The sequence below is a fragment of the Athene noctua genome, chromosome 1, assembly GCF_965140245.1.
Source record: "Athene noctua chromosome 1, bAthNoc1.hap1.1, whole genome shotgun sequence".
Taxonomy (NCBI): Eukaryota; Metazoa; Chordata; class Aves; order Strigiformes; family Strigidae; genus Athene; species Athene noctua.
The window spans coordinates 94404219-94429516 of NC_134037.1; the positions used below are offsets into that span (position 1 = coordinate 94404219).

Below are 25298 nucleotides of genomic sequence, written 5' to 3' on the forward strand. Positions count from 1 at the left end.
AGGTGACAGGAGATATCCTGAAGTAGGTGACCTTGCTCTTCTATTTTTCTCCTTTTTTTCCCCAGCCTATTTTGGAGTGATCTTGGTTCATGTTTTTCTCTCTATGCTGGGGTAGAAGGATGGAAAGGAGAAGGAGAGAAAGGAGAGGGAGAGGGATTGAAGAGGAGCTCACCTAGAAGACCTTCCAAATCAAAAAGGCTTAGAGAAAGTGGCTGAAGAAAGGCAGGCCCAGAACTTGGATCCATCATTGCCTGGGAGACACAACAGGAGCTTAATTGGAGATGGGAGCTTTTAAATTTAATTTGATCTGATATGAATCTTATATTTAAGACAACAGACTCCTGTCTAATTACCTGACAACACTGTCAGCTGTTCACTTCATGTTGTCAGTGCACCTTAGTATCTGACCCCAGAAACCCGTAACAGCAGCAAGTATCTACCACCAGTGCAGAGGGAGAGATCCAGCAGCAGAGGCTGCTACCGAGCAGGACAGCAAAGAAGTTGCTTCCTGAGGGTGACACTCTGCAGTGTCAGCGTTGCGTCTCAGAAAGCACCCGTGGCTGTCTCACCCCTGTCCCCATTGCCTTTTTCTTTGGGGCCTTGGGGACTTTCTGCTTATGTGGTGACGTTTTTGCAGGTCTGTCTTAAAACACAAGCTTAGTGCTTGCATTCTGCAGGGAGATGTGTGTTAAAGACCATCTTGCTGAGAAATCATGAGGATGGGAATCTGTCAGAGCATTTGGGGGTGTTGTAGCTTCTGATTTTAATTTCTAACCTAAACTGATCACTTGTCTGCAGAGAATTTTCCGAGGCTGTTTGTTGATGGGGCAAACACTTGTCACAGTGAAAGCTGCCGCAGGGACTTCCTGCTGCCACTCGCTGCCTGTGGCCACATGGTGTAGGTGAACAGAGAGAGCAAGGAGGGCCCCATGCTCCCAGAGAAAGCACCCTGAAACACCAAACAACATAAAAAAAGATTTCTGCAGACTGCTTAACCGCCTGGATATAAGGTTGAAATCAGGTGCACTCCCCTTTCGCTGGGGGACAAAGTACCCCGAGTCCTGCTGCAGCTGGCACTTAAGCAAAACAGGCTTTTATCACAGCAGAGCAGATATCTATTCTGGAGAGATAGGAGCCTGGAGATAGGCAGCCTGAAAAAAAAAAAAAAACAGTTTAGTAGTCCACGCCTGCCCTTGGGACAGTGGATACACGCAGTACTTATATCCTCCGGATGCAAGGAAACTGCTCAATTTCAGAGGGGTCTGCACATCGCCTGCCATCCTGGGCAGCACCACCAGGAATGCACAGTCCAAAAAGCTGTCTTTAATTCTTTCTGTAACCTGAGATATGTCTATAATATATATATATAAAAAATACATATATATTTTTATCCCATAAGTGGTGATTGCCAGAAGAGAGTTTTTTTTGTTCAGATTAGGGTGCAGCACTGGGGGGCAAGCGATGGACCTAGCAGACGGGATGAGTTCACTCTCAATTTAGAGCCGTGATATAATGTGTATCTCCCTCTAGAGCTATAATATTTACTAATGTATGGGTATTAGTGCAAACCCGGAGCTGGGTGCAGCTCAGGAGCCGCGGGGGGGGGGTATTGCTCTCCTTCCTCTGGGGCTGTGGGTTGCTAAAGCTGCCCAAACGGGCTGGCAGGGAGGGCCGGGGGATTCACCGCCGGTCGCGGGGCTTCGGGATGCGGGGAGGCGCGGAAAGGGGGGGGAGCCAGGGGCGGGCAAGGCCAGAGGGAGGGCCGGGATCAGTAAGCGGCGCGGCGCGGCGTGGAAGGACGCGGCGCAGGTGGGTTAACCCGTGGAGCGAGTACCGCTGCCCACGGAGGATCTCGGCGGCCCCTTCTCTCCTTGGGAGGGGGGTAGGTGGGAGTAGGCGGGGGGGGGGGGAGGCGGGAGGGGGAGGGAAAACCCGCCGCCTCCCCCACGCGGGAACCGCGTGGCGCTGAAGGCGGCAAAAAGAAGAGGAGGAGTTTGCGAAACGGGGAGGGAGGAGGTGATTTCCAGTCCGCGGCGGGGACAGAAGGCGCCGGAGCCGGCGAGAAGCGGGGGGGCAGCGGTGGAAGCCCGTATTGAAGGTATTGGCTCACAGTCGCTGAGCTTGCAACCCCCCCCCCAACCCTCCCACCGAGGCTCCTAGCAGCGTTTCAAAGCTGCCGGGTGCGTGGGGGGACCCCACGCACCCGGCAGCTTTGAAACGCTGCTAGGAGCCTCGGTGGGAGCCGGGGGGGGGGCGGTGGTTGGATTTTGCAAGCTCCGGATCCGGCGCCGCATCGTGGAGGGGAGGCGGCGTGTGGGTCGCGGCTCGGGGTGGGGGGGTTGTGTGTGTGTGATGCATAGATGCTGCCGCCTTTTGGGATGGAGGGGGTTTTCTTCCTCGCACGGCAACTCCCAACTGCCGAGGGGGGTGTCCAAGGAAAAAACGTGTGGTTTAGGGGATACGAAGCAGAGCAGCCGGGCGTGTGGTTTTGGGGACGCGAAGCGTGGCGATGCTGTGATGCCTGGGATGCAGGACTTCACCGAGGGGTTTTGTGCGGCCGTCCCCCGGCTGCAGGGATGCACATCGCTGTTGAGCACTCGTGCCTGTGGATGACAGCGGCTGCTGGCGTGTCGCGTGGGCTGGGCGCCATGTGCTGCTGTGAAAGCGACGGGGCAGAGCCCCCTTGGCTGGCAGCAACGCCGCTGGTCCTGGGTTGCTCCAGGTCTTGCTCCAGAAGATGATCCCAGTTGGCTGTGGGATGGGGTGGAAGGTTTCAGTGAGGTTTTTTTCCGTTCCTGGGCAAACCAGCCGTGTTAACGGAGAGCCTGGTCCAGGCAGGAGTGCCGAGAGCTCTGTGTGGAGCCCTTTTGTGCTGTCCTCCACACTCCTGTCGTTAAATCTGAGCCTCACACCCCTGCTAGGTGCTAATACTGCCAGACCGACACAGTCCCTGTCTGTACTCACCAGCGCTCCCATCTGCCTCTCGGGAACGGGCTGTGGAGCTGCGGGCTGTGTGGGAAGGCAGCAGTGGCCAAGCCCTGGGGCTGTGGGATCGCAGACAAGTGAGCCTGTATCTTTGAGCCCAGTAGATTCCCCAGGGCTAGGGGCTGCAGGAGGAATTCATGCAGCTGTTGGCCACAGCTGGATGCACTTCCCGGCTCTTCTGAAGCAGGAAGCAGCCCGATGGCCCCTCAGTTGCCTGTTGCGAGCTGACACAATTGAGGGACTTCTGTGAATGCCGACACGGGAAATCCCACTCCCCTCCTGCACTGCATCCCAGCATCGTTTCCGCTCGACAGTCCCTGTGAGCTGCTGGACAGCATTGGGCTCCCTTGACACTATCTCAGGACATGACTAGGCAGGGATGCTTTTCTCTCGGGTTCAGTGATTGTCTGAGTGCAGCTTATGGGCCGTTGATACGGTGTTAGTGCAGTGTGGATACCACATGTGTGCCCGCCGGAGCACTCCTACTCCCACCGTTGCCTTTTGCTCTTGGGTCACCAGGAAGATCTTCACAGAGCAAAGGCACTTTCCATACGGCACTGAGGGCTGTAACATAGGCCCCGGAAGATGGTTTGCATAGGGGCCGTTCCCCCTCATCTAGTGCAGGTAAGAGGCGGGGGCCTGCGCTGTGTCAGGTACCCTGGAGTGAAGAGGCTGAAGAAATTCACTCCAGCCTGAACCAGCAAATGTAGCGCCAGTTCACAGGGCAGTGCGGCACCTCCATCCTGCAGTTGTCCCTCTTCTCTCTTCCTCCCCAAGCTGCGTAATTAACTGCTGGCATCATTTCCCTATCATGGCATCCCTGCTCTCATTATCTTGGGTTGGGAGGTATTAATGAGCCTTTCCTTCTTTGAAGATGAGCCACGGGCTTTGTTCTTGCTCTGGCATGACCTGTCTCCTTCCTTGTTGTGGTCAGTGGGGGGGAAGCCAGGTCACAGAGGACAAGGCACCCGTTCACCCACTCCCACACTGCACCTTCCTTGCTCTGCCTGGCCCCACTTCCAGCTCCGCTGGCAGAGGCAGAGCTGGGGACTGGCCTGTTGGGCCAGAGGGAGCCCAGGAGCACCCGCCTGCCCTGTCCAGATGGGAAGGCACTGGGTATGGGCTTTGGGAAGTCAACAAACAGCCTCTGGTGCTTTCTCTAGGTCAGATGTAGATCTCTGTTGTTTTCGTCCAGCATAACATACAGGTCCTTGGCAAGTGTTAAGGAAGCTGCAACACCCGCCCTTATCATCAGAGTGGTGTTTGTTTGTGGTCCTTGCCAGCTCGGCACTGACCCCACAGTGCCAACTCTGCTCACCTCCCTGCACCTTCCTGAGCCTCCCCAGCACCTAGCTCTGCCCTGTAACACCTGCCAGCCCAGCACAGGTGCTGCTGGGGCTGCAGGACCATGAGCCCTCAGAGTCACATCACCATACTAACTCCTACTCAGCTGTCAGCAAGCTCAGATGCAAAGCGCTATGCAACGTGAGCTACAGGCATGTGCATATGGGCAGGGGTCAGGGTATTAAGAGCCACACAGCTATGATGATTTGATTAAGCAGTGCGATAAAGAATAAGTGCTTCCTAGGTTAACAGTGTGCAAGATGTGTAATGGAGAAACAAGTGTGCGGAGTCGGGGCAGACCCTGGATGAGTTTGGTTACATTAGGATGTGTGGTCTAGAGGGACCCCACTGCCCCCAGCTGAGGTTGCAGTGCAGCACTGCACCCCATCTTCCACTCTAGACCCTGCAGACCTGGTGAGGGGATTGGCTGTACAGGAGCTCTGGGGTCCCCATGTGGGAGAGGAGCTGTGGTGCTGCATGAGCGATGTGTACAAGGGCTGTTGCTCCCATGGGACAAGGGAAACTGTTGCGCAGGGGTAGCACTAGCCCTTTGTAACTTCACTGTTGATGCTGGTGGTGTGAAGAACATCACTGTTGTGACATTTTGGTCCTGCTCCAGCTTGAGCCGATCCTTGAGAAAGAGGAGTCTCAAAGCACTGGGTATGTGTGGCTGTCATGCACCATCCGTAGCACAGATCAGTGAGCCTGGCTTTGGGGTGCCGTGTTCGAGGCTCTCTGTCAGCCTCTTAGTTAAGCCGTGGGTGAGGGCAGTCAGACTTTATCTCCTGGAAGCTGTTTTTTCTGAAGCCAAAGGGGAGCAGGAAACCTGTTACCTGCTTGCTGGCTCATGCAGAAGCACTCAGCAGCCTTCTTGCCTTCTTCCCACCACACCACTGCCAGTGGGATCTCCTTTACTTCATTTCCTTTAGGACTTGTCTGGTGGGAAAGCACCTTGCTGTGAAGTTTACAGCTGGCGATTCATGGAATGAGTGGTCCAGGAAGCTGCAGAGGGAGGAGGCAGTCAGGGGCTGGAGGTGAAGAGGAGCAAAGCTGGGAGGGATATGGCTGGATTGGGAGCAGCAATGGCATTGGAGGGGCATGCAGTTGGCCTCCTGTCCAGCAAACAGCCTGCTCCAGCCACATACCAAGGCTGAGTCATGGCAGCAGGACGGGGTCATCAGTCTTGCCATGGCGAGGGCAAGCCATCAACAACTTGAACACATACCAGCTCCCCCGGACTGCCGCCGAAATGGCCCCCACCTCCTGCAAGGCTGCTGGGGAGAGGCGTGTCCTGCCTGGGCCACTCCACTTGGCTTCTCCTGATGCTGCCCATGCTACGGCTCCGGATTGTGGTCCTCACCCCTACCTGGTTCATCACGCCTGGCACAGGCACCCACCGATGCCATGCAGGGACAGGAAGCCGATTTACACCTGAGGCTGAGGGCTGGCTCACCTGGAGGAGCTCAGAGACAGTGAGGGCTTTGGGGTGGGCAGCCCTGTTTGAGTTTGCTTGTGGGAAACCCTTGTGAGAGGAGGTTCCTCCTTTTAGGCTTGGGGAGTACTCCTGGAGAACAGCTCAGGGAGGCATGAGGGACTGGTGGCACAGCTCCCTTCTTGGTCCTTGCTAGGGGCTCAGGGTTGAAGGAGCTGCCTGCCCTGCCTGCCCTACCTTCAACAGGCCTTGTCTTTTACTGGCCTCAGGACCAAGTTGGAGGCAATTCAATTTTTTTGCCTGGGAAATCCTCCCTTAGTGCTGTGGATGAGCTCCCTGATGGTATTTGCTTCAGATAGGACTTCTGCCTCCTCAGGGAGTGCACTGCCGCAGGACGCACGCAGTGAGCATGGTGCTTTCAGCCCATCAGGGTTTGTAGGTGTTGGGCTGTGGCTGAGGCCTGTGGGGTTGGGTAGGTCTCTGTGTTATCCTAATGAGAGCCAGAGTGTTATCCATTAACCATGGGAGGAGGCAAACAAATGGCAACACAACCAAGCTATTAAGAAGCAATCCACCCTCCCCTGCAGCTTCTCCTTCCTGCCTTCACACCCTCTCCTTGTGGCAATACAAGGCTGGTGTGACTGCATGGTGAACCACATCAGGGAATTGATCTGCTGGCACGTTCCTGGATGGAGCTGTTACCCCGGAGGCAGCAGGACTGGGGTGCCTAGGTGATGAGGGGCAGGATCTGTGCCTCATGGTGGGGTCGAGGGAGCTGCCACAGGGCCCTGCACTCCCCCTTACTGGGCTCTCCAGCTGAGCTTGCTCCAAAAGAGGAGCCTTTGACCAGAAACAAAACCAAACAGCAGTAAATTTCCTGACTGTTGATAAACACAATTCGTCTGCCACCAGCTGTCCCTCTTTTCTTCTCCCGTGTCTGCAAGGGGGTGTCTGCAAGGGGGATGCTGTGTGCCAGAAAGAGATTGTTGAGGCAGGGGTCAGCCCCTGGGCTACCTGTTGCCCTGCATTGCCATGGGAGTGCATTGGCATCCCAGTGTGTTCACACACTCAGGCAAGCTCTACCAGGACACTTTGCCAGTTGGCCAGCCCACTCTTGATGGAGGCTGTGGTACCCTTAGGTCTTGCAGTGGCGAGTCTCAGAGCTGCCCTCGTCTCCTCTGCTCCCCAAATTAACCGGGGGGGGGGGGGGGGGGGGGGGAAGAGGGGGGGGCTGGGATGCTGGCAGAGTCCACAAGCTGACCCCAACCTCTCCAAAGCACTGTTTCAATGCAAGCAGAGTACTCAGGGGCTTTCAGGTGGGGCTCTCTATGCCCACCTGAGGCATCCCCAAGGATGCTTATGGCTGTGGCACACCAAGTGTCAGCTGGTTGCACAGATGCAGCAGCATCTGCAGGTTGGGATTTGGAGGAGATGTGACTTGCCCTTTACCAACTTGTGGCCAGGCTTATTATTGTCAGTCGTGTGGGAGACTGTTTTGCTGGGATTTGGGCAGACGCGGGGGTGAGCTCCCCACCTCCTCTTGGCTGTCCCTGCCTGATCCTACTCGCATAAAGGTTTTCCTGTTTGCTGTGGGTTAGCTGAGGCCAGTGCTTGAGAACAGGAGGTTTGGGCTCTGACTTACTCCCTCCGAAGGAGGTGTCTGCCTTGAGCCTTGCTCTGGCTCCACATGTGAGACCTGAATCCTGCCAGGGCGTTTGAGGAAGCCGAGTTGTTCAGGGAGGAGGGAAGAGGGTGCCAGAGGTGGCGTTTCCGCCCTGGGTGTTTACTCCAAGTCCTTTGCTTGCTCCACACCACTGATGGCATGCTGCCACCTTGGCTTTCCATCCTCGGTCCACAGACTGTGTGCTGCCCACATGGCTCTTCTGGAGCTGCCACAAAATGGAGACATGGCTCTCAGCAGGCAGCATCTTCCCCTCAGCCTAATTTAAAATCAGCTGGGAAATGTGCAGGCGTGTGTGCCTCCTGGAGGAGTCCCCCCAACTCCTAGGACTTGTGGGAACAGCTTTGCCCCACTGCTCAGAGATGGCTGCAACTTTGGAAGTGACTGGCTTTGGGCATGTGGGGGGAGCAGACCCAGCCAGGGCATCCATCCCTTCTCCTTTTGTTTCTAGGGATCATGGGGTCCCCTTTGGCTTGGACAAAGGGGGTGTAGGGGTGTCAGATGTGCCCCACCTCCTGGACCAGAGCCACTGCACCCCCATCCATTGTGAAATGGCTGCATTTAGCTGCTGAAGCCAGTTCGGGGTTTGCAAGATGCTGTGGCTGTCCAGGCAGCAAATGGGATCTTGGCAGGAGAGGCAGCTGGCAGAGGGACCGCACAGGACCCCAGTGGGCACCAAGACCTGCTTCCCTGCTTGCCATCCCCTTTCCCAGTAGGGCCGCAGACATTTCATGCTGAAAGCAGGAGTCAGCCAGGGCGCCTGTTGCTGAGCTGGCCTTCAAGCAAAAGGCTACTTTGGTCTGTGGGGACCCAAAATAGCCCTTATATTTCTGTCTTGGCTGCTAGGCAAAGCTGACATGTGGAGGACGGTGCCAACCTTGACCCACCACAGGCCTGGTGGTGGCTGGCTCCTGCACATCCGTCCCAGCTTCTCCCAGGAGGCTGCTGGTCAGCGGGGAGGAATTGCCCCTCCAAATTTTGGGAGCTGGGGAGATGATGACACCAGGGCAAGATCGTGTTGTTCTGGCTCTGGTTTCACTCCTCCGCCCCCCCACTAAATTGGAAGCAGCTGTGCAGCCCAGCTCAGCCTCTGAAAAATTGCTGAGTGGGGGCAAAATAAGCTCTGCCCCTGTGCCAGCCCACTTAGCAGGGCTGGCAGCCTGCTGCAGCCCCTCTGCTGAGTCCTCTGGGTGCAAGGGAAAAGCTCACTCTTTCCAGCCCTGGGGATGCTTTCCCACCTGTTTGGGGGGCTCAGGCTTGAGCTTGGGGGGGATCAGGTGCAGGCTTGGGGGCAGCATGGCCCAGGTGCATGTGGTTCAGCAGCTCTTGCTGGGTGCAGGTAGCTCTTGCTTTTTGAGGGTCCTGCCTGCTGCCAGCTCTGCCTGATTGCATCTGGCATGGGCTCCATATGGGAGGAACCAGAGCTGGAAGGACAGAGCCTCTTCCCTGGGAGGCAGATGTGCCCCAGGGGGCAGGAGGTGGCTGGGTAGCAGCAGGCAGGGGCTGCTGTGGGCAGGTGCTCTTGCTGCTGGTTGACTGGCAGCTTTTCCTGCCCTTCCAAAAGCAGTCCTGTTTTGGGGATGAGTGAGTGAGCCCTGGGCTTAGGCTCTCCTGGGGGAGAGGAGCCCCTGTAAAGTGCAGAGTGGCATCTGAGGTGGGGAAGCGTGTTTGAGCTGAGCCCTCTAACCATCCTCTGCCAGCACTTCATATGTAACTTGGGGAGGAATTTAGAGGGGCTTTTGAATTTTCCAGTAATTTCACAGCCCCCCCACCTTGCCCCTCACTGAAGGGCTGTTTCAAGGACTTCCCGGCTGCAACATAAGTTATTCCCATCCTTCTTCCCCAGCCCCTCACCACAGGTTGCTCTGTGCTCAGCCCCCTTGTGTTGCTACTGGCCTGACTCCTTCCTGGGTCTGCCAGCTCTGACCTCAGTCCTGGGGCCAGGAACATGAAGCAATGAAGGAGGAATCCTCTCCACTCTCCATCCCAGCACCTTGGGGACCACCAGTGGCAGGTGGCCTCCTGCAGTCCTGCTCTATCCCTCTGGTACCGCTCCCTGAGTGATGACCTCAGGGTAGCTACGTGTTGCTCATAGATACGGCCCTACCAAGCCCAGAAGAAGGCAGGGTATGGAGAGACTCATCCATCTTTCATTCCCCAGCCATGAGACTGTCCCCTGGGTTTCTTCCCATGCGTTCATTAAGTCCTTATCTTCAGACTTGTCTGGCCATGAGCTGTTTTGTTCTCCTCCTATCTTGCTGTGTGCTTCCTCGTTACAGGTCTCACCTTCGCTCCTTTCAGCTGCAGACATGAGGGGGAAATGGGGACATGGTCCTGTAGGCTTAGCCCATCCCTCCAACTGTTGCTGCTGCCCAAGGCGTGGCTGACCAAGATACCATCTATACAGACAGGAATTACCCTTGAGCAAGCCCAAGCCTGACTGGGGGGGGGGTGGGGGGGGGGGTGGGAAGCTACTAAAGCAAAAGAGAAACATCTGGCAGCTGTGCCCCAGGGGGTCTTATCTAAGCACTTCCCCAGCCCACCAGGAAGCATGCCTCTTCCCACCTGACGGGGTGAAAATAAGGAGTGTCACCTGCCTGCGGGAGAGCCGAGCTGTGGGCAGGCAGGAGCTGTGGCATGGTTGGGATTGCCTCTGTCCTCGGTGCATGGCTGTCTGGGTACGAGGTGGCCTGTGCCACCAAGTCCAGGCTCCTCCATGCAAGGAGAACCCGCTCCCAGCTTGGGGCTGCCTCTGGCTGCTCCTTGTACTGCCAGCTGATTTTTATGTTAATGGTGCCTGGTTGTTCTCCCCAAGGGTCCTGTAAGGTTTTCTCTATTCGGAAGCGGAAACGTGGCTTCCTCCCATTGTGCCTCTTCCTGCCGCGGCCCCCAGGCCAACAACATGAGAGCACCCCTTCCCACAGCACCCCGCCTCCCCGCAGCCCCTGGGCAGAGCCAGGCAGCACCTATGCCAGCACCCCCGGGGGGCTTGGACCAGCCCTGCAGACGTGGGCTGAGGGGGGCTTCCAGCTGCAGAGGATGCTGGGTGAGGATGAAGGTCTGGGGCAAAGCATCCCCAGGCCCACCCCCCCACCCCGAACCCCTGGCAGTCACCCAGGAAGCCATGGCCAGGTGGTGTGAGCGTCTGTGCCTGCCCATAGTGGGTCATTCCCCCGCCTGTCCCCACCTCCAGGCAGACCCTGGAAGAGCTGAAAGTTGCCTGGAGGCGCATCCAGGTCCTGGAGGTAGTTTCTGCAGGTTTTTGGAGGTTTCTGCAGCTGCAATGAGTGGAGACCCAAGCAAATCCCTTCCTCTGCCCTTGGGAGAAAGGGTCTTTATTTTTCTAAATTTCCAACAAATGGAGCCTGAAGCTAGCCCTGGAAAAACATGCCTCCTTCCCCAGGTCGGGATTGTGGCTTGGAGGGGATGGTCTTTTCCCCTGGGGAGAGTGGCCTGAGTGGGTGCCATCAGGGAAGCCAGGAGGAGCCCCTGCAAATCCTGTCTCTGCATACAGGCTCCTGAGAGCAGCTTATCTCTCCCCTTTTGACACCTCCTCAGAAATTACCCCCCTCCCCCTTAGCTCCTGCCCCCCAGGACACTGTATCTCCTCCTACACCCCCAAACCACTGGCCTTGGAGCAGGCGACTGCTCAAAAATTTGCCGGGCTTTTCCTGTGTCTCCCAGGGCTGCACTGTCCCTGCAGTCCTGTGGCCTGAAGTGACCAGGAGCAAAGGTCTGGGACCAACCTGCCCTTCTGGTAAGCTTCTTGCTGTGACATTAAAATGTCACTCATGCAGCAGGACCACCCGTCTCCACTCTGGGGGGTTGCGTGGGTGCCTGGAGGGGTTTTATCTGGCCGGGGACCAGGTGTGCCTGGGCTTGGGCACTCGCTGTGTGCTGAGGAGAGAAGTGTGTGTGTTCATCATGGGGCTGCTGTTGCTAGGGTCCCCTTGTTGGTATTTGGTCAGCGATATGTCAGGGCTGGAAACCCACTCAGCAGCCCCGGTGGGAAGGTGGATGCCCACGGGTGCGTGGGACTTGGTTTTGGGTGAAAGACTCCCAGCTGTGTTACCTGGGGTAGTTTTAGGGCTATCTGCCCCACCACTAGCCACTCCCCTCTCCCTGGTGAGATGCCCTGCAGGGATAGTACTGCAGTCCAGCCAGGCCCTGGGGAATTTGCTGCCTGTCCGGGTCACTGTACCTGCCAGGGGCGAGGGCCCTTGGGGAGCCTCTCAGGGTTCTCTGAACTCTCCAGATAAGGGACTTTGCAGCTGGCTGGTGTGCACAGTTCAAAACAGACCACAGGACTGAATGTTCCTCCTGCACCACCCAGCAGCCAAGATAACAGCGGGTGGTGGGTGCTGGGAGCAGGGAGAGCCTCCGTAGCTCCTGCTTTGCAGGGAGTTTGCGTGGTGGCTGCAAGTGCCACAAGCCTAAAGGCAGAGAGGGTCTAGAGCTGCCTCTCCTTTTGCCCATGGAGGATTGGAGGGAACAAGGTGAATCAGGTCAGAAATGTTGCTCAGGGATCCTCACCTCTGTGAGGTGAGGGTGCTGCACGGGCTGTCTTGCTGGAGGTTTTTTCTGCAGGGCAAGGGAGGAGGCAGAAATGCCCCCATCCTGCTCCCCCGGTAAGCTCCCTCCTCAGGAGGCAGGCACCAGCCGTGCTGGGGGGAGTGGACAGCACAGCAAGCCTGTTTGCAGAGAGGCAGGGCTCAGAAAGGAGAAGAACAAGAATAATAGGAAGTGCTATCATAAGCTCTCTGATGGAAACTGCTCACAAAGCATACCAGGAGTAGGAATCCTGCTGCAGTCTGTTGGAGGGATGGAGGATCAGAGGAAGAGAGCCATAGCAGAAAATCCAGATGCAGCTTTTGCATCTTTGTTCACTTCAGAAGAGCCTGAGCAGTTTCTTCCACCTTCTTTTGGGAGACTCCTCGGAGCATCCACAGAGGAAAGGTTAGAAAGCAAAGCTAAACAGCAACAAGTCACTAGGGCAAGGCGATGTCCACCAGAAGGAAAGGGAGGGTGAACTGGCTGGCTGTCACGTGTGGCCTCTAGTCATTCATTCACAACTGCCCCAGCCCCCGGGGACTGGGAGGGGGGAAAGATGTGACGTTCATTTCTAAGAAGGGCTGGAGGGGACTTCAGGGAAAAGCTGACCAGTGAGTCTGCTGCATGTCCTGGGTGTCTGGCCTCCTGCTGAGGGGCCCCTGAGCTGGGGCAGCGCTTCATAGGGACTCTGGGCTCCTGGTGCCTACGCTGCTTCCCAAAAAACATTCAGCCAGGGCTTTCAGCCCAGTGTTTAAGAGAACTGGCTGGTCAGAGGGAGGTCCTCACACGGCTCTGTAATTGGTACGAAAACAGGAAGGAGAGTGTAGGAGTCAGTGGTCAGTTTTTGCAGTAGAAAGAGATCTCTGCATTGAGTCCCATGTTTTTTCAACGCGTTCATGAGTGACCTGGAAAAGGGAATGAGCAATGAGATGACAGGGCTTGCAGAGGTGATTGAATTACTCAGGTTCATAAGGACAAGTGCCAGGTAGAAAGAGTACAGAAGACCATTACAACACTGGGCAGTAGGCAGATGAAATTCAGTTTAGATAATTATCAAGTGATAGATGGGGGCGGGGGGAAGCCCCAAATCTGCAAACAAGATTACACAGTGAGCTAGCCACTTGTATCAAGGCCTGGGGCTGTTTCAGATAGCTCGGTGTGCATAAAAACACATTGAATCATCTTTGTGAGTGACAAAGCAGAAACAAAGCAGGAGAGCCTTGTGCTGCACTTCAGATTGGCATCTCACCCCCTCACAGTGCCTGTGTGCCTCTAGCCCCAGTGTCCCTGGAAGGGTCGAGAGGAGCTGAGGAAGGTTGGGAGGAAAGCAACAAGGACGACTGAAGGCGTGGAGCCGTGCCTGGATGACTAAGTGAGCTAGAATTTCTCTGTTTGGAAAACGTGCTAAAGGGTGGATACAATCCAGGCCTGTAAAGCCATGGCTGGCATGGAGAAGCCACTCCAATGTTCATCCACCCTTTGATAGCGAGGGTGAGGGAGCCCTGGCCAAGGCACTGTGAGGAGAGATGCTGCCCTCACTCAGAGGCTCCCAAGTTAGAGAGGGAAGCAGGGATTTCAGAGAAGTGAAACCCTCTGCGGGCTACAAAACACATGAACAGTATGTCCCTCCCAGCTCGGAGGATGGGGGTGCAGTCAGGGCGTTAGTCTGTGCCTGTGCCATTCTTACCCTTTCTGGCATCTGCTTTCGCCCTCTGATGGAGACAAGCTTTTGAGCCAGACTGGCCTCTAATTTGACCCAGGGCACCTGCCCTTATTTTGGGAGGGCTTGCATTTGTCTAGCATTGCGGTAATGGTGCACAATTGCACACACTCATACGTCTTGTGAAATATAAGCATTGTGTCCCTGAACCTGGTGGCTGAAGGTGGAGGTGAGCAGGACGCTGCCCAGGAGGCTGGTTCCCTGGAGCCCGGCACAAGGTAGGACCTGTGAGTGGCATGGCTAGAGTTCATGTGAAATCTCATGAAACGGGCAGTCTCGGAGCATTTCCCATCCTCCAGCTGAGGCACGGGCACCAGGGATTCATGCAACTCGCACTCCCACGCTGGGCTTGTTCCCTGCCTGCAGGTAAATCTCAATGGGCCCTTAGATCAGCCTTCCTGCTGGGAGGGTTCCAGTGTCACCCAGGGGGACGAGCGGATGTAGGGGATGGGGTGAAGCCTGGTGAAGCACCTGGTCCTGCCCCATCTTGGCTGCACTCAGAGGAAGTGCTGACCTTATGCCTGCAAATTGATCCCCTACAAGTGGCAGCAGGAGGGTGCTGGGTGCTCGCCGTCAGGCCTGCCAGCAGCCCCTTGTCTAGGGACTACAAGGATGGTGCTATGCTTGGTGTGGTGTAAAGGGCTTTTCTTTAATGAGATGGTGTTTCTGGGTGTAAACCCACAGCATGCCTACCTGGCACTGTGAAATTGCTCTTGAGTGGAAAGCCAAGCACGCACTGTGCTTGCCTTTGGTGAAGGCAGCAGAAGGAGGAGAAAAGGGAATGCGTGGGAAGGGAGAGGTAGGGAAGTCTCTGAAGCCTGGCTGCAGGTGTGGCTGTCCTGCAGTGCAAGTTTTTCTGCAGAGGTTAGCCAGTTTTGGTGACAGCTGGACCTGCTGTGGGCTCCCAGGGCTTGGCCAGCAATGGGACTGTGCGTGGCCCAGGTGTCACTTAGTGTCTGTCAAGGGCTTTTTGCAGTGTGACTAGGCAATTGAAATTGTGCCATCTCATTTTGTACTTGCTCAGCGGTGCTAGCCTGTGGTTTGTTAAGCCCACTCCTTTTTATCTTACTCCTTCCGCTTACACATCGCTTCCGAGGGGTTAAGACAGACTGCTCCATGTCCAGGAACAAAATGGTTGACCTTATGCCAAGGCCCTGCATCGTTCCTCCTTTTCCCCATCCCCCAGGCTGTGCAGCCACCAAGCTGGTGGCTGGGCTAAACATCAGGCGACTTCTCCAGGAGGTGTTTAGAGCTATGCTGTGCCAGCCTTGTGGCTGGAGGGTGTCCTCCATCCCCTAGTCCCTTACAGTAGGTCTGCTCTTGCTGGGTGGGAGTAAAGCTGCCACCTGTTGTTGGTGTTTTTTCATGTGACCTTTTCTGTTTGTTGTAGGGTTGTTTGTAAGAGCCGGCGGCTGGATGCGTTTCCTGCCATAATGAGTGCTGACCCGTGTGCACCCCTTGGCAGGCACTGGCTCTTTGTGGAAAAAATTAGGAGGCACTTAGCGAAGTGAGACAGAAAACAAACAGAGCAGGCAGGAGGCTGTGGCTGGGCAGCTGGGCAGCGCCTGCCGAGGAGGTCGGGCTCCTGACGCAGGGACGTGGGTGCTCTCGGACGGAAGCAGGAGGCAGCAGGGAAAGCAGCGTGGTGGAGCAGCACTCAGCGCCCCATCCCAGCAACCCCGAGTCCCCCATCCCAACACCCCCTGTTCCCCCCCAACAGCTCCTGCCAGCTCCTCCACAACACCCTTCCCTCCCTCCCTTCCCTGGACGCCTGGGCAGCAGGACCCGGGCCATGTGCCAGCTGTGGTACCCGACACCTCTTCTCCGCGGATGCCTCTAGACCCACATGGCCCCAGCTCCCGTGACTTGAGCCGGGGCCTGACACTCACCCCCAAGAGCAGGGGGGTGTGGAAGGGGGGTTACTGTGCTGCCTTCAAATACGCTGAACACGGGTCTTTCCCTGGCTCCGTCCTCCCCAGGTATGTCTGTGGGGTCAGTCCTTGCCCTGCTTTCTTGGGACACCAATGTGACCTGGTGGGGTGCTTGGCTGGACAAGGGGCGGTGTGTTGAGGGCTCCCTGGGGACCTGCTGGGGGAGCTGGGCTTCTGTCGCCTGTCCGGGGGAGAGATCTGTTTGCTCAGACACAAGCAGTGGCCCTGGCAGGGTTTCTGTGTGCAAGGGGGTGTCAGTGGTTTTTGCAGATCCCCCTGCTAATCCCGTGTCAGGGCTCAGGGTGTCTCCCGCCCATAGAGGCATTGGCAGGCTGCCGGGAGGGGATTTTGGGATGTTTTCTCTGGAAGTCTGGGCGGCTCACAAGGGCAAGGCCCGGGCTGTCATACCCTCAGCCGTCTGTGTGGGAAGGCAGGGGAGCAGCACTGCAGACGGCTCCGGCATCATGGGGTGGTACCTGCTGTGTTGACGGCGCTCTCAGCCCCATGCGGACGTACCTGTCAGCCTGCTCTGGCTTTTCCGAGCAGCCAGCGGACTTCCCAGATCCCTCTCCACATCCTGTCGGCCGTGTTTTGGCTCCATCCTAGCTGTAGACTGCCCAACCTACAGGATCACAGCAGGGCAAGGAGGCGAGCTGTGCCCAGACCCACACGGGTGCCTGCGACAAGGAACGGGCTCTGCTGCCTTTAATGCATGCCGGGGCTGGCAGGGACTACAGATCCCAGCATGCTGCTTCCTGCCCGCCTCCTCCCACACCCTACCTGGCAGGGTGCAGGCAGGGATGCTGCAGCCGGCAGCAGTGCAGGCAGCTGAGGGGCATGCCCCGGGGGGGCGGGAGGCTCAGCACCAGGAGCCCCGCTGCAGATGAAGCCCTGGGAGAGGTGCCGGAACATCCCATGCTGCGCTGCCTGGACTGGAAGAGGACAAGGCAGGCCTGCGGCTTCTCCCGGGCGGCTAATCCCGCTCTGCCCCAGAAAGGAGGAGGGGACCGGGGAGACAAGGTCCCTTCTCGGGGCTCCTGGAGCTGCATCTCTGGGGCTATCTGAGGGGAGGGCGACACCAGGGTGGTGGCAGGGGCTGGGCAGATGCTGATGGGGAAAAAGGAACGGTGGGTGACGCGGAGGGGACAGCAGTGCCAGGGATGCCCTTGGCTTTCCAAGGTGACCCAGGAAAAGGCTGTGAGAGCCCCTGGGAAACAGGAATTGGAAATAGGGGGTTTGTGTGGTTCTGGCTGGAAAGGCTGCTGAATTAAATGTGTCTTTTGTGCCATCATGCCCCGGGCGTTGGAGGGAGGTGGGGAGAGCAGCAGAGGGGGGGCAGACACAGCCCACTGCGCATACGTTTTGCTCACAGCCCCAGGATTGGGGGCAGAGAGCTGCAGGCTCACAAATCCCTTAAGAGCCTGACCCAGAGCAGCTGGGCAGCCGGCGCTGAGCAGCCTCGGCATCTCAGTAAAACAGTTTCCCCTTCGGAGGGAAGGCTTGGTGTCCCCTGGCCAGCAGAATAAGGCCATGTGTCACAGCCCCTCGGCTGAGGGACTCTGAACCACAGGTTTCCAAAGCTACTGTGCTATGCTTTTGCCATTTGCAGGTTGTTTGGCTCCCGGTACTGGGGAGCACTTACCTGACAGAACAGCCAGAGGGTTAAAACCAGCACTTGCCCTGCCTGGCCTGCGTCCCTCAGTCCCCCATAAAATCCTCTGTTTGCTTTCCAGACGGAGAGCAGCCACGAGACTTGCTGGGACCTGTGCTGACTCTTGCCACACAAGATGACAGCAAGAGATGGGCCCCAAGATAGGTAATGCTGGGCTCTGGTGTAAGTATGGGGCCACATTCAGGATACCAGGAGGTGAGAGAGGACCCAGCATCTGGAGGAACCCTTCTCCTGCATGTTCACTGGGCTACCGAGCTGTCCCTTCCCTAAGATGCTCTCTCCATCAGTTTTTCCATAGCAAACTGGCTGTAAACAGTCCCCAGCACTGGGACACGCCTGGGGAGTGTGCGTGACTCCCTCCCAATTCTGGCAACAGCTGCTGTGTGTCTGTGTGCCATGTGCTGCGGAGCAGACAGCCTGCGCCCACCCTCATACCCTCCAGAGGAGGGCCTCCCACAGCCCCTCTGCGATGCCATATCTCCTCCGACAGCCCAGGCTAGCAGAGGCTGTGGGGCAGGGACATGTCAATAAAATTTGTCTTCCTTCCTCCTGGTGCCTCCCACTGCGTGGTGATGGACAGTCAGAAGCAATACTTGTTCCCTGCCCTGCTCAGCATCCCACTCCAAACTGCTCTGTCCCCTCCACAGGTACAAGGCTGTCTGGCTGATCTTCTTCATCCTTGGCCTGGGAACGCTGCTGCCATGGAATTTCTTCATGACTGCCAGGAAGGTGAGGGCTTCCCTCCCACTCCTGCCCGTGACACTAATCGTCCCCTGCCACATCTAGGGACCATGGTGTAGTTGTGGCAGCACAACACAGTGTAGAGCCCCTGCGTTTGCACACAGGAGACAAAAACATGGGTGACCTGGGTGGAACAAGTAGCACTGAGGTGGCAGGAGGGGTGGGCGTGGGACTGATGGGGGGACAAGGTCGGCCTGAGTGTGCTGGGGGGAGGCCTTGCACCACCTCAGCCCCACCATGCTCCTTCCCTTGCAGTATTTCATCAGCCGCCTTGAGGACCCAGAGGAGACAGGCTACTTCTCGAACCAGACCAATGAGGCTGCCTTGTCCCCCTCCTACCTGCAGTCCATGTTTGACAACTTCATGACTCTCTGCGCCATGGTGCCCCTCCTCATCTTCACCTGCCTCAACTCCTTCATCCACCAGCGGTGAGCCTTGCCCCATCCTTGCCCCTGACAACCGCCATAGGGCCACCCAGCCCTGGCCCGCCCTCCTGGACCAGAACTGACCCAAGCCACAGCCCATTCAGTCAAGTCAAAGGCAAAACACCACTCTTCTGTGCTGGGGTTTGGCTGGGCTTCCCATGGGAGAGCTTGGTGCCAGCCTCACAGGCTTTTGGGCATTGGGTTTTTTTCACTGAGATCTTCTCTTTCAGGATTCCCCAGCAGATCCGCATCTCAGGCAGCCTGGTGGCCATTGGGCTGGTGTTTTTAGTCACCGCGATCATGGTGAAGGTTGCCATGGAGCCCCTTCCCTTCTTCATCTTTACTATGATCAGCATTGTCTTCATCAACTGTGAGTGAGGCAGCAGGGGGAAGGGGCACAGGCCCATGGCTAGGACTGATCTCTGAGAGAAAAGCATGAAACTTACTGCGGGAGAGCCAAGGATGAGGGGTACCTGCCTTGCCTCACAGGGCGGGGTCCTTGGCTCTCCACAGAGGTGCAGTCCATCCTTTGGTTTCTCATTTCTGCTCATCTTTCCCCTTCGCAGCCTTTGGTGCCATCCTCCAGAGCAGCCTCTTTGGGCTGGCAGGGCTTCTGCCTGCCAGCTACACAGCTCCCATCATGAGTGGGCAGGGCTTGGCAGGCACCTTTGCCGCTTTGGCGATGATCTTCAGTATTGCCAGTGAGTAATCCCTGCTCAGCGGGTGACAGGGCCTTCCTGCTATCAACAGGATCTGCTGGGGTCATGCTGTAAGGTCGGGTGGGTGATGGCAGCGGGGCCTCACTTCTCTCAGCCCTCATCATCTTCCTTTTTCCCCATCTCCTCCCTTCCTGTGCTCCCAGTTGGTGCCCAGCAACCTGAGAGCTTCATCGGTTACTTCACCACAGCCTGTGTGGTGATCGTGCTGGCAATGTTCTCCTACATCCTTCTGCCTCGCATGGTGAGACTTTGTCATCCTCATGGGGAGGGGTGTGGGGACATGGGATGTTTGCACATCACAGCACAAGGACTGTGGACTACTAGCACCCCAGCCTGGGCTCCAACCAGCCCCTGCTTTCTGGGTCAGGGCAAGCTCTCCCCTGTCCCAAGGGAGCTCTCTGGGATACTTCCCACCTCAGCTGTCCCAGTATCCTTGGGGTACAGTGGAAACAAGCCCCTGGGTGAGCAGGAAAGCATCAGTATCAGGCATTAAGTGGAAGGAATACTTTGCCCATGTTGCGTTTGCCTATGTCTGCTATTACCACACAGCCCTTGGCAGCTTGCTTTCCTTACGGACGAACTGAGTTCTCTGTGGCTGTCTCTCTGCAGGATTTCTTCCGATACTACTCCATGAAGGACAAGACAGAGTACCGTGTGTACAATGCAGAGCTGGAGACCAAGAGAGACCTGATTAAGAAAGGTGAGGGACTGAGAGGAGGAAGAGGAAGGAAAAAGATGAAGAGCTGAGAAGAAGAATGAGACAGAAGGACTAAATTAGATCTCAGCTTTCTGGGGTCTGCTATGCTCACTTGTGTCTCTCCCTGCAGATGAGCCTAATGGGATGGAGCAGAATAACTCAAAGATCATCCCAATCCACAACCCTGATGAGAAGCCTTCGGTCATTGCGATTTTTAAGAAGGTCTGTGAGTTGCCAGCATCCCCTGCCCTGTCCCTTGTCTCAGAGGATGGGCACAGCTGTAGGAGAGCATGGGGAGAGGAGACCAGCCCTGCACTGGTCTCGTGCCCTGTGTTTGGTACCAGCCTCTTCCTTTCATCTGCCTAGCTCTGGGTCATGGCTGTGTCTGTCTGCTTCGTCTTCACTGTCACCATCGGCGTCTTTCCTTCCATCACAGCTAAGGTGTCCACTGTCCTCGGAGAGGGAAACAGATGGGGTAAGTGTGGCCAGGGATAGGGTGGGATAGGAGGAAAATAGGAAGAAAGCATGGCTTGAAGTAGTAGGTATCTGTGGTGGGTTGACCCTGGCTGGACCCCAGGTGCCCACCAAAGCCACTCTGTCACCCTCCTCCTCAGCTGAACAGAAGGAAGAAAATATAACAAAAGGGTCTCATGAGTCAAGATAAGGACAGGGAGAGATCACTCACCAATTACTATCATGGGCAAAACAGTCTCGACTTGGGGAAAGTGAATTTAATTTATTACCAATCAAATCCGAGTAGGATAAGGAGAAATAAAAACGAAGTCTTAAAATACCTTCCCCCCACCCCTCCCTTCTTCCTGGGCTCAACTTTACTCCTGATTTCTCTACCTCCTCCCTACCAGCAGCACTGGGGAGTTGTGGTCAGTTCATCACCCATTGTTTCTGCTGCCCTTCCTCCTCAGGGGGAGGACTCCTCACATTTTTCCTGGGCTCCAGTGTGAGGTCCCTCCCACGGGAGACAGTCCTCCATGAACGTGTTCAACGTGAGTCCTTCCTCACAGGCTGCAGTTCTTCATGAACTGCTCAAGCGTGGGTCCCTCCCACGGGGTGCAGTCCTTCAGGAACAGACTGCTCCAGCATGGGTTCCCCACGGGGCCACAAGTCCTGCCAGCAAACCTGCTCCAGCATGGGCTCCTCTGTCCACAGGACCATAGATCTTTCCAGGAACCTGCTCCAGCGTGGGCTTCTCTCTCCATGGGTCCACAGGTCCTACCAGGAGCCCCACAGGAGTCACAGCCTCCTTTGGGCATCCACCTGCTCCAGTGTGGGAGTCTTCCCCAGGCTGCAGGTGGAGATCTGCTCCCATTAACCTCCATGGGCTGCAGGGGCACATCTGCCTCACCAGGGTCTGTACCACGGGCTGCACGGCAATCTGCTCTGACACCTGGAGCACCTCCACCCCCTCCTTCTTCACTGACCTTGGTGACTGCGGAGCTGTGTCTCTCACTTATTCTCACTCCTCTCTGGCTGCAGTTGCCCCTGCAGAGGTGTTGTTTTTTCCCCCCCTTCTTAAATATGTTATCACAGAGGTGCTACCACCATCCCTGATGGGCTCAGCCTTGGGCAGCAGCAGTTCCCTCTTGGAGCTGGCTAGCATTGGCTCTGTCAACACAGGGGAAGCTTCTATCGGCTGCTCACGGAAGCCACCTCTGTAGCCCCCTGGCTACCAAAACCTTGTCATGCAAACCCAATACAGTATGCCTGAAGGGAAGAGGAAACCACTGTGCGTAATGTTTTGGATGCAAATACCGGCCTGGCTGGGAAACTATTCCAGCCCTTACTGGGAAACCAGGAGAACCTACACCTGAAAGACAGTCTTCGTGCAATTGGTGGGAGGGCCTGGGGCACCCTCAGCTCATCAGTCACCTTCTCCCCCTTCTGCAGGTCTCTACTTCATTCCTGTCTCTTGCTTCCTGCTCTTCAATATCTTTGACTGGACAGGACGGAGTCTCACTGCCCTCTTCACATGGGTAAGTGTGGGGCAGGGAGCAAATGCCCAGGCAGTCTCCACCCCAAGGCCCCTTGGCCACAGCTTTCACTGGGGCTGCCGTCCATGGCTTGGAGCAGGAAGAAGGTGCAGAGCTGACTCCTGCCTTGGCTTTAAGTCCTATGCAGAGATTTACAGGTCAGAGCCGAGGACCACAGGGTTCTGTCCTCTTCCCACCCCTCTTTCAGCATGGCTTGGATGAAGCTGCCTCCTCCATTTCAGCCTCTTTGTAAACAAACCTTCACTCCAGCTATGCAAACAGTGAGACGGGATGGCGGCAGGGAAAGAGGGTGAAAGACAGGGCAGCCCAAAATAAAACCTCTGGCCTCAGCACAGGACACAGATGCTTTAAAGAGCCTTGTCCTGGGATCAGGGCACATCCATGCCATGTGGGTCACAGAGGTGTCCCCTTGCTCTCGTCTCCCCTGCCTGGCTCAGAGCTGCTGGGACTGTGATGGGGGTGGGTGAGGAAGGGGGCTGTCCTGTCTGTATCTCTTCCTGCCCCTTCACCCACCCCCCCAAGCGCTGTTTCCCCCTGTATTGTTCAGGCTGTTTGTTTAGAGAAGCTCCTCAGCACCACATGCCATGGGGTCTGTCCAGGCCTGGCTTCCCCACGGCCTGGAACTGCTTCTCCCCTGGACATCACTGCTGGCTGCCCTCAGCCTTGGCCACGAGCCGCATTGCCTGGTGTCCAGGCCACAGCCTCCGTGGTGGGATGACCCAGCAGGAGACGTTTCCAAAACAAGGCTGTGTGGAAAGTCTGACTGCATGTGGTTTGGGCCTCATTTCCCTGGTTGGGGCCCCGCTCACTCCTTTTTCTCCTCCTCAAGCAGGAGAGGCTGCTGCCTTTGCCAGTTTGCCCTCAGACACAGCAGCTGGCCTAATCTTGGCTTCCCCCCGAGCCCATGAAGTGTCCTGTGGCTACACTAGCCCAGCAGCTCCTGAGGCAGCTGTGGGTCTCTTCTGACCCCCAGACCAGTGAACCCTGCCATCTGTAACCCGGGCACATCACTGAGGGGACCCCAAATGGAGCCAGGCATGTCTCATACCAGGGGCTGCCTTGGTCCCAGCTGCAGAGACAACACAGAGAGACCCTGCCTCTTTCTTTGTCCCAGTCTCATGTGTCCAGGGACTCAGGATCCGAGGAGACTGTAACTCAGTCCATGTTTTTCCCAGCACTCTGAAACAGCCCCAGAATAATCCCTTTCCCAGATTGCTGGATCTTGCCCTGCTTGGCTGGGGCGTGGCATAGGAGGCTGAAGAGCTAGTTAAAACCCAGTTTGCAGGCCCTGAGGTGGCTGCGGGAATTTACCTCAGCCAGCCTTGTCCTGCACAATGGTTTGCTGCAGGAGGAGATTGCATGAGTGTGCACAAGGCTCTCCTGCCTGCCTTCCTGTTGTTTCCAGCAAGGGCTTAGCAGTCACTCATGAGCCCAGCTCAGTATTTTGATTCTAGTGCTGCTGCTCTCCAAGTCAGCTGGGATAGGACTTTCAGGCCTAGTAGGACTCCTTACCGCAGCAGGCCTTGATGCTGAGATTTGTTGCAGCAGAGAAGGTCTCTCAGCAACTTTGCCATCCCTGTGGCTCCTCTGCAGCCCTGGTGCAGTAGGGCCAGCCTCAGTATAGCCCCTGCCACATGCTGTGGGACGGGGAACATCCACTTCTCAGCTGCTCAGTGATCTGTGTTTTTCTCCCAGCCCGGGAAAGACAGCTGCCTCCTGCCAGTGATGGTGGTCCTCCGCGTCATCTTTATCCCTCTTTTCATGCTGTGCAATGTGCAGCCCCGTGACTATCTGCCTGTCGTATTCTCTCATGACGCCTGGTACATCATCTTCATGATCTTCTTCTCCATCTCCAACGGCTACCTGGCCAGCCTCTGCATGTGCTTCGGGCCCAAGTGAGTAAGAGCTGGGGACGGGGGAACGGTTGGTTATAGCCCCAGATGCCAGTCCCAGCACGACTCCTGGAGTCTGGTTCTGCCTGGCTCTGGCATCTGGAGAAGGGGATGCAGGCACGGAGAGGAATTGCCACACTGTCAGTGTCCCATCTCCCAGCTGGGGCTCAGCCAGGCGGGCTGCGGCGCATGGGGGCAGGAGTTGGGGAGGGGTGTCCCTGGCACCAGGAGCTCCAGGGCAGCCTGCCTGATGCACTTTTTCTTTCTTTACGAGCCCATAATGTGGAGGCAGGCTCTTGGAGCCAAGGTGGACTTGCTCTTGCTGCTCCTCTGCTGCAGAGGAGCACAGCTTTTAGCTCCTGTGTGGCCTATTCCTGTTTCCCTGTTGAACTCACAGCAGGGCACAGGACACACATCCCCGAGGATGGGTCTGACGCCTGTTTCTCCCCTAGGAAAGTGCTTGCCCACGAAGCAGAGACAGCTGGAGCTGTCATGGCCTTTTTCCTGTCGCTGGGCTTGGCCCTAGGAGCTGCCATCTCCTTTCTGTTCCAAATGCTTATTTAGCAGAGGCACCCGGAGGGTGCAGGGACACCGAGAGACAGCTCCGCATCCTCCTCCGAAGGCCTGGACACCTCAGCGCTGTGGGGAGATAAGACCTCATGCCTGCCCCTGCCAAATCGCACTGCCACAGCAGACATTACACCCAGGGACAGTTCCACTCCTGCAGGGCTGGCCTGGCTCCTGCCATGCTTGGCTGTGTGATGCCTTCAGGCCTACGTGCCTTCTCCTTCCCCATGCTGTGTGTGTGTAAGACTCCCGGGATCTCACAGAGGTCCGTCCGCCTCCCACGCTGCGTAATTTCCCCAGCTCAAGGTCAAAAGCCATTCTCAGCCTCCTCTTCTCTGACAGAATCGAAGGCTGGTATCCAGTGTTATTCTCTCTCTTGCCCTTGTCCCCAAGGCACCTAGGGACTTGCTCTCCTCCTCTCCTCTCCCTCCAGGGGGCCTGGAAACTTCCCACACACTTCTCCAGCTGGTGAGACTTGCAAATGGGGAGAACCCCCAGCGAGCCTCAACATCCCCGCTCCCTGCTAGGCACACATGCCCCTGCGCAGCACCATCCCATAGACATCCGTGGCCCACCCACATAAGAGCCAACACCGAGGCTGAGGGTGGGAGGTCTCCACCCCCTTTTTCCCCTCTCCTTGCCTTTTTTCCCCACTTTTTTTTGGGGGCTGTGTGATTTTTCCAGTTTTCTCTCAGCCTTCTGGTTGTGTGACAGGAGGTCCCACCATGGGCTGCAAGAGGAGAGGCAGCAACTCCCTTCCCACCCAGGCTGCCTTCCCTGCCCGTCTGTACTGCAGGGGCAGGCCTGACCTCTCCCTTGGCTTTCCCTTTCCTCGTCTATGTAAATGTTGTCTGTACAGTTGCCGTTTTCTATAAAAAAACTGAAACACCCCTTTGAGTATGTGTGTGTCTCCATCACCACAGGGAAGAGGG

The 25298-nt window shown here is 56.6% G+C and overlaps 1 protein-coding gene across 5 annotated transcripts; it reads left to right on the top strand.

The window, feature by feature from the left end:
• The first annotated feature begins 1765 nt into the window (after positions 1 to 1765).
• On the top strand, positions 1766 to 25256 carry SLC29A1 (solute carrier family 29 member 1 (Augustine blood group)). 5 transcript variants are annotated; one of them, XM_074897001.1, is made up of 13 exons: positions 1766 to 1809; positions 17378 to 17460; positions 17964 to 18045; positions 18313 to 18485; positions 18713 to 18852; positions 19049 to 19183; positions 19345 to 19442; positions 19811 to 19901; positions 20029 to 20120; positions 20265 to 20373; positions 21804 to 21889; positions 23603 to 23802; positions 24252 to 25256. In XM_074897001.1, exons 2-13 carry the CDS (start codon positions 17432 to 17434, stop codon positions 24361 to 24363), a joined length of 1347 nt encoding a protein of 448 aa, XP_074753102.1. In that variant the 5' UTR covers positions 1766 to 1809; positions 17378 to 17431; the 3' UTR covers positions 24364 to 25256. The 5 variants fall into 5 exon arrangements, with proteins under 5 accessions (XP_074753102.1, XP_074753101.1, XP_074753099.1 ...); XM_074897000.1 differs by lacking the exon at positions 1766 to 1809 and adding an exon at positions 1995 to 2098; XM_074896998.1 differs by lacking the exon at positions 1766 to 1809 and adding an exon at positions 15526 to 15692.
• The last annotated feature ends 42 nt before the right edge of the window (positions 25257 to 25298 follow it).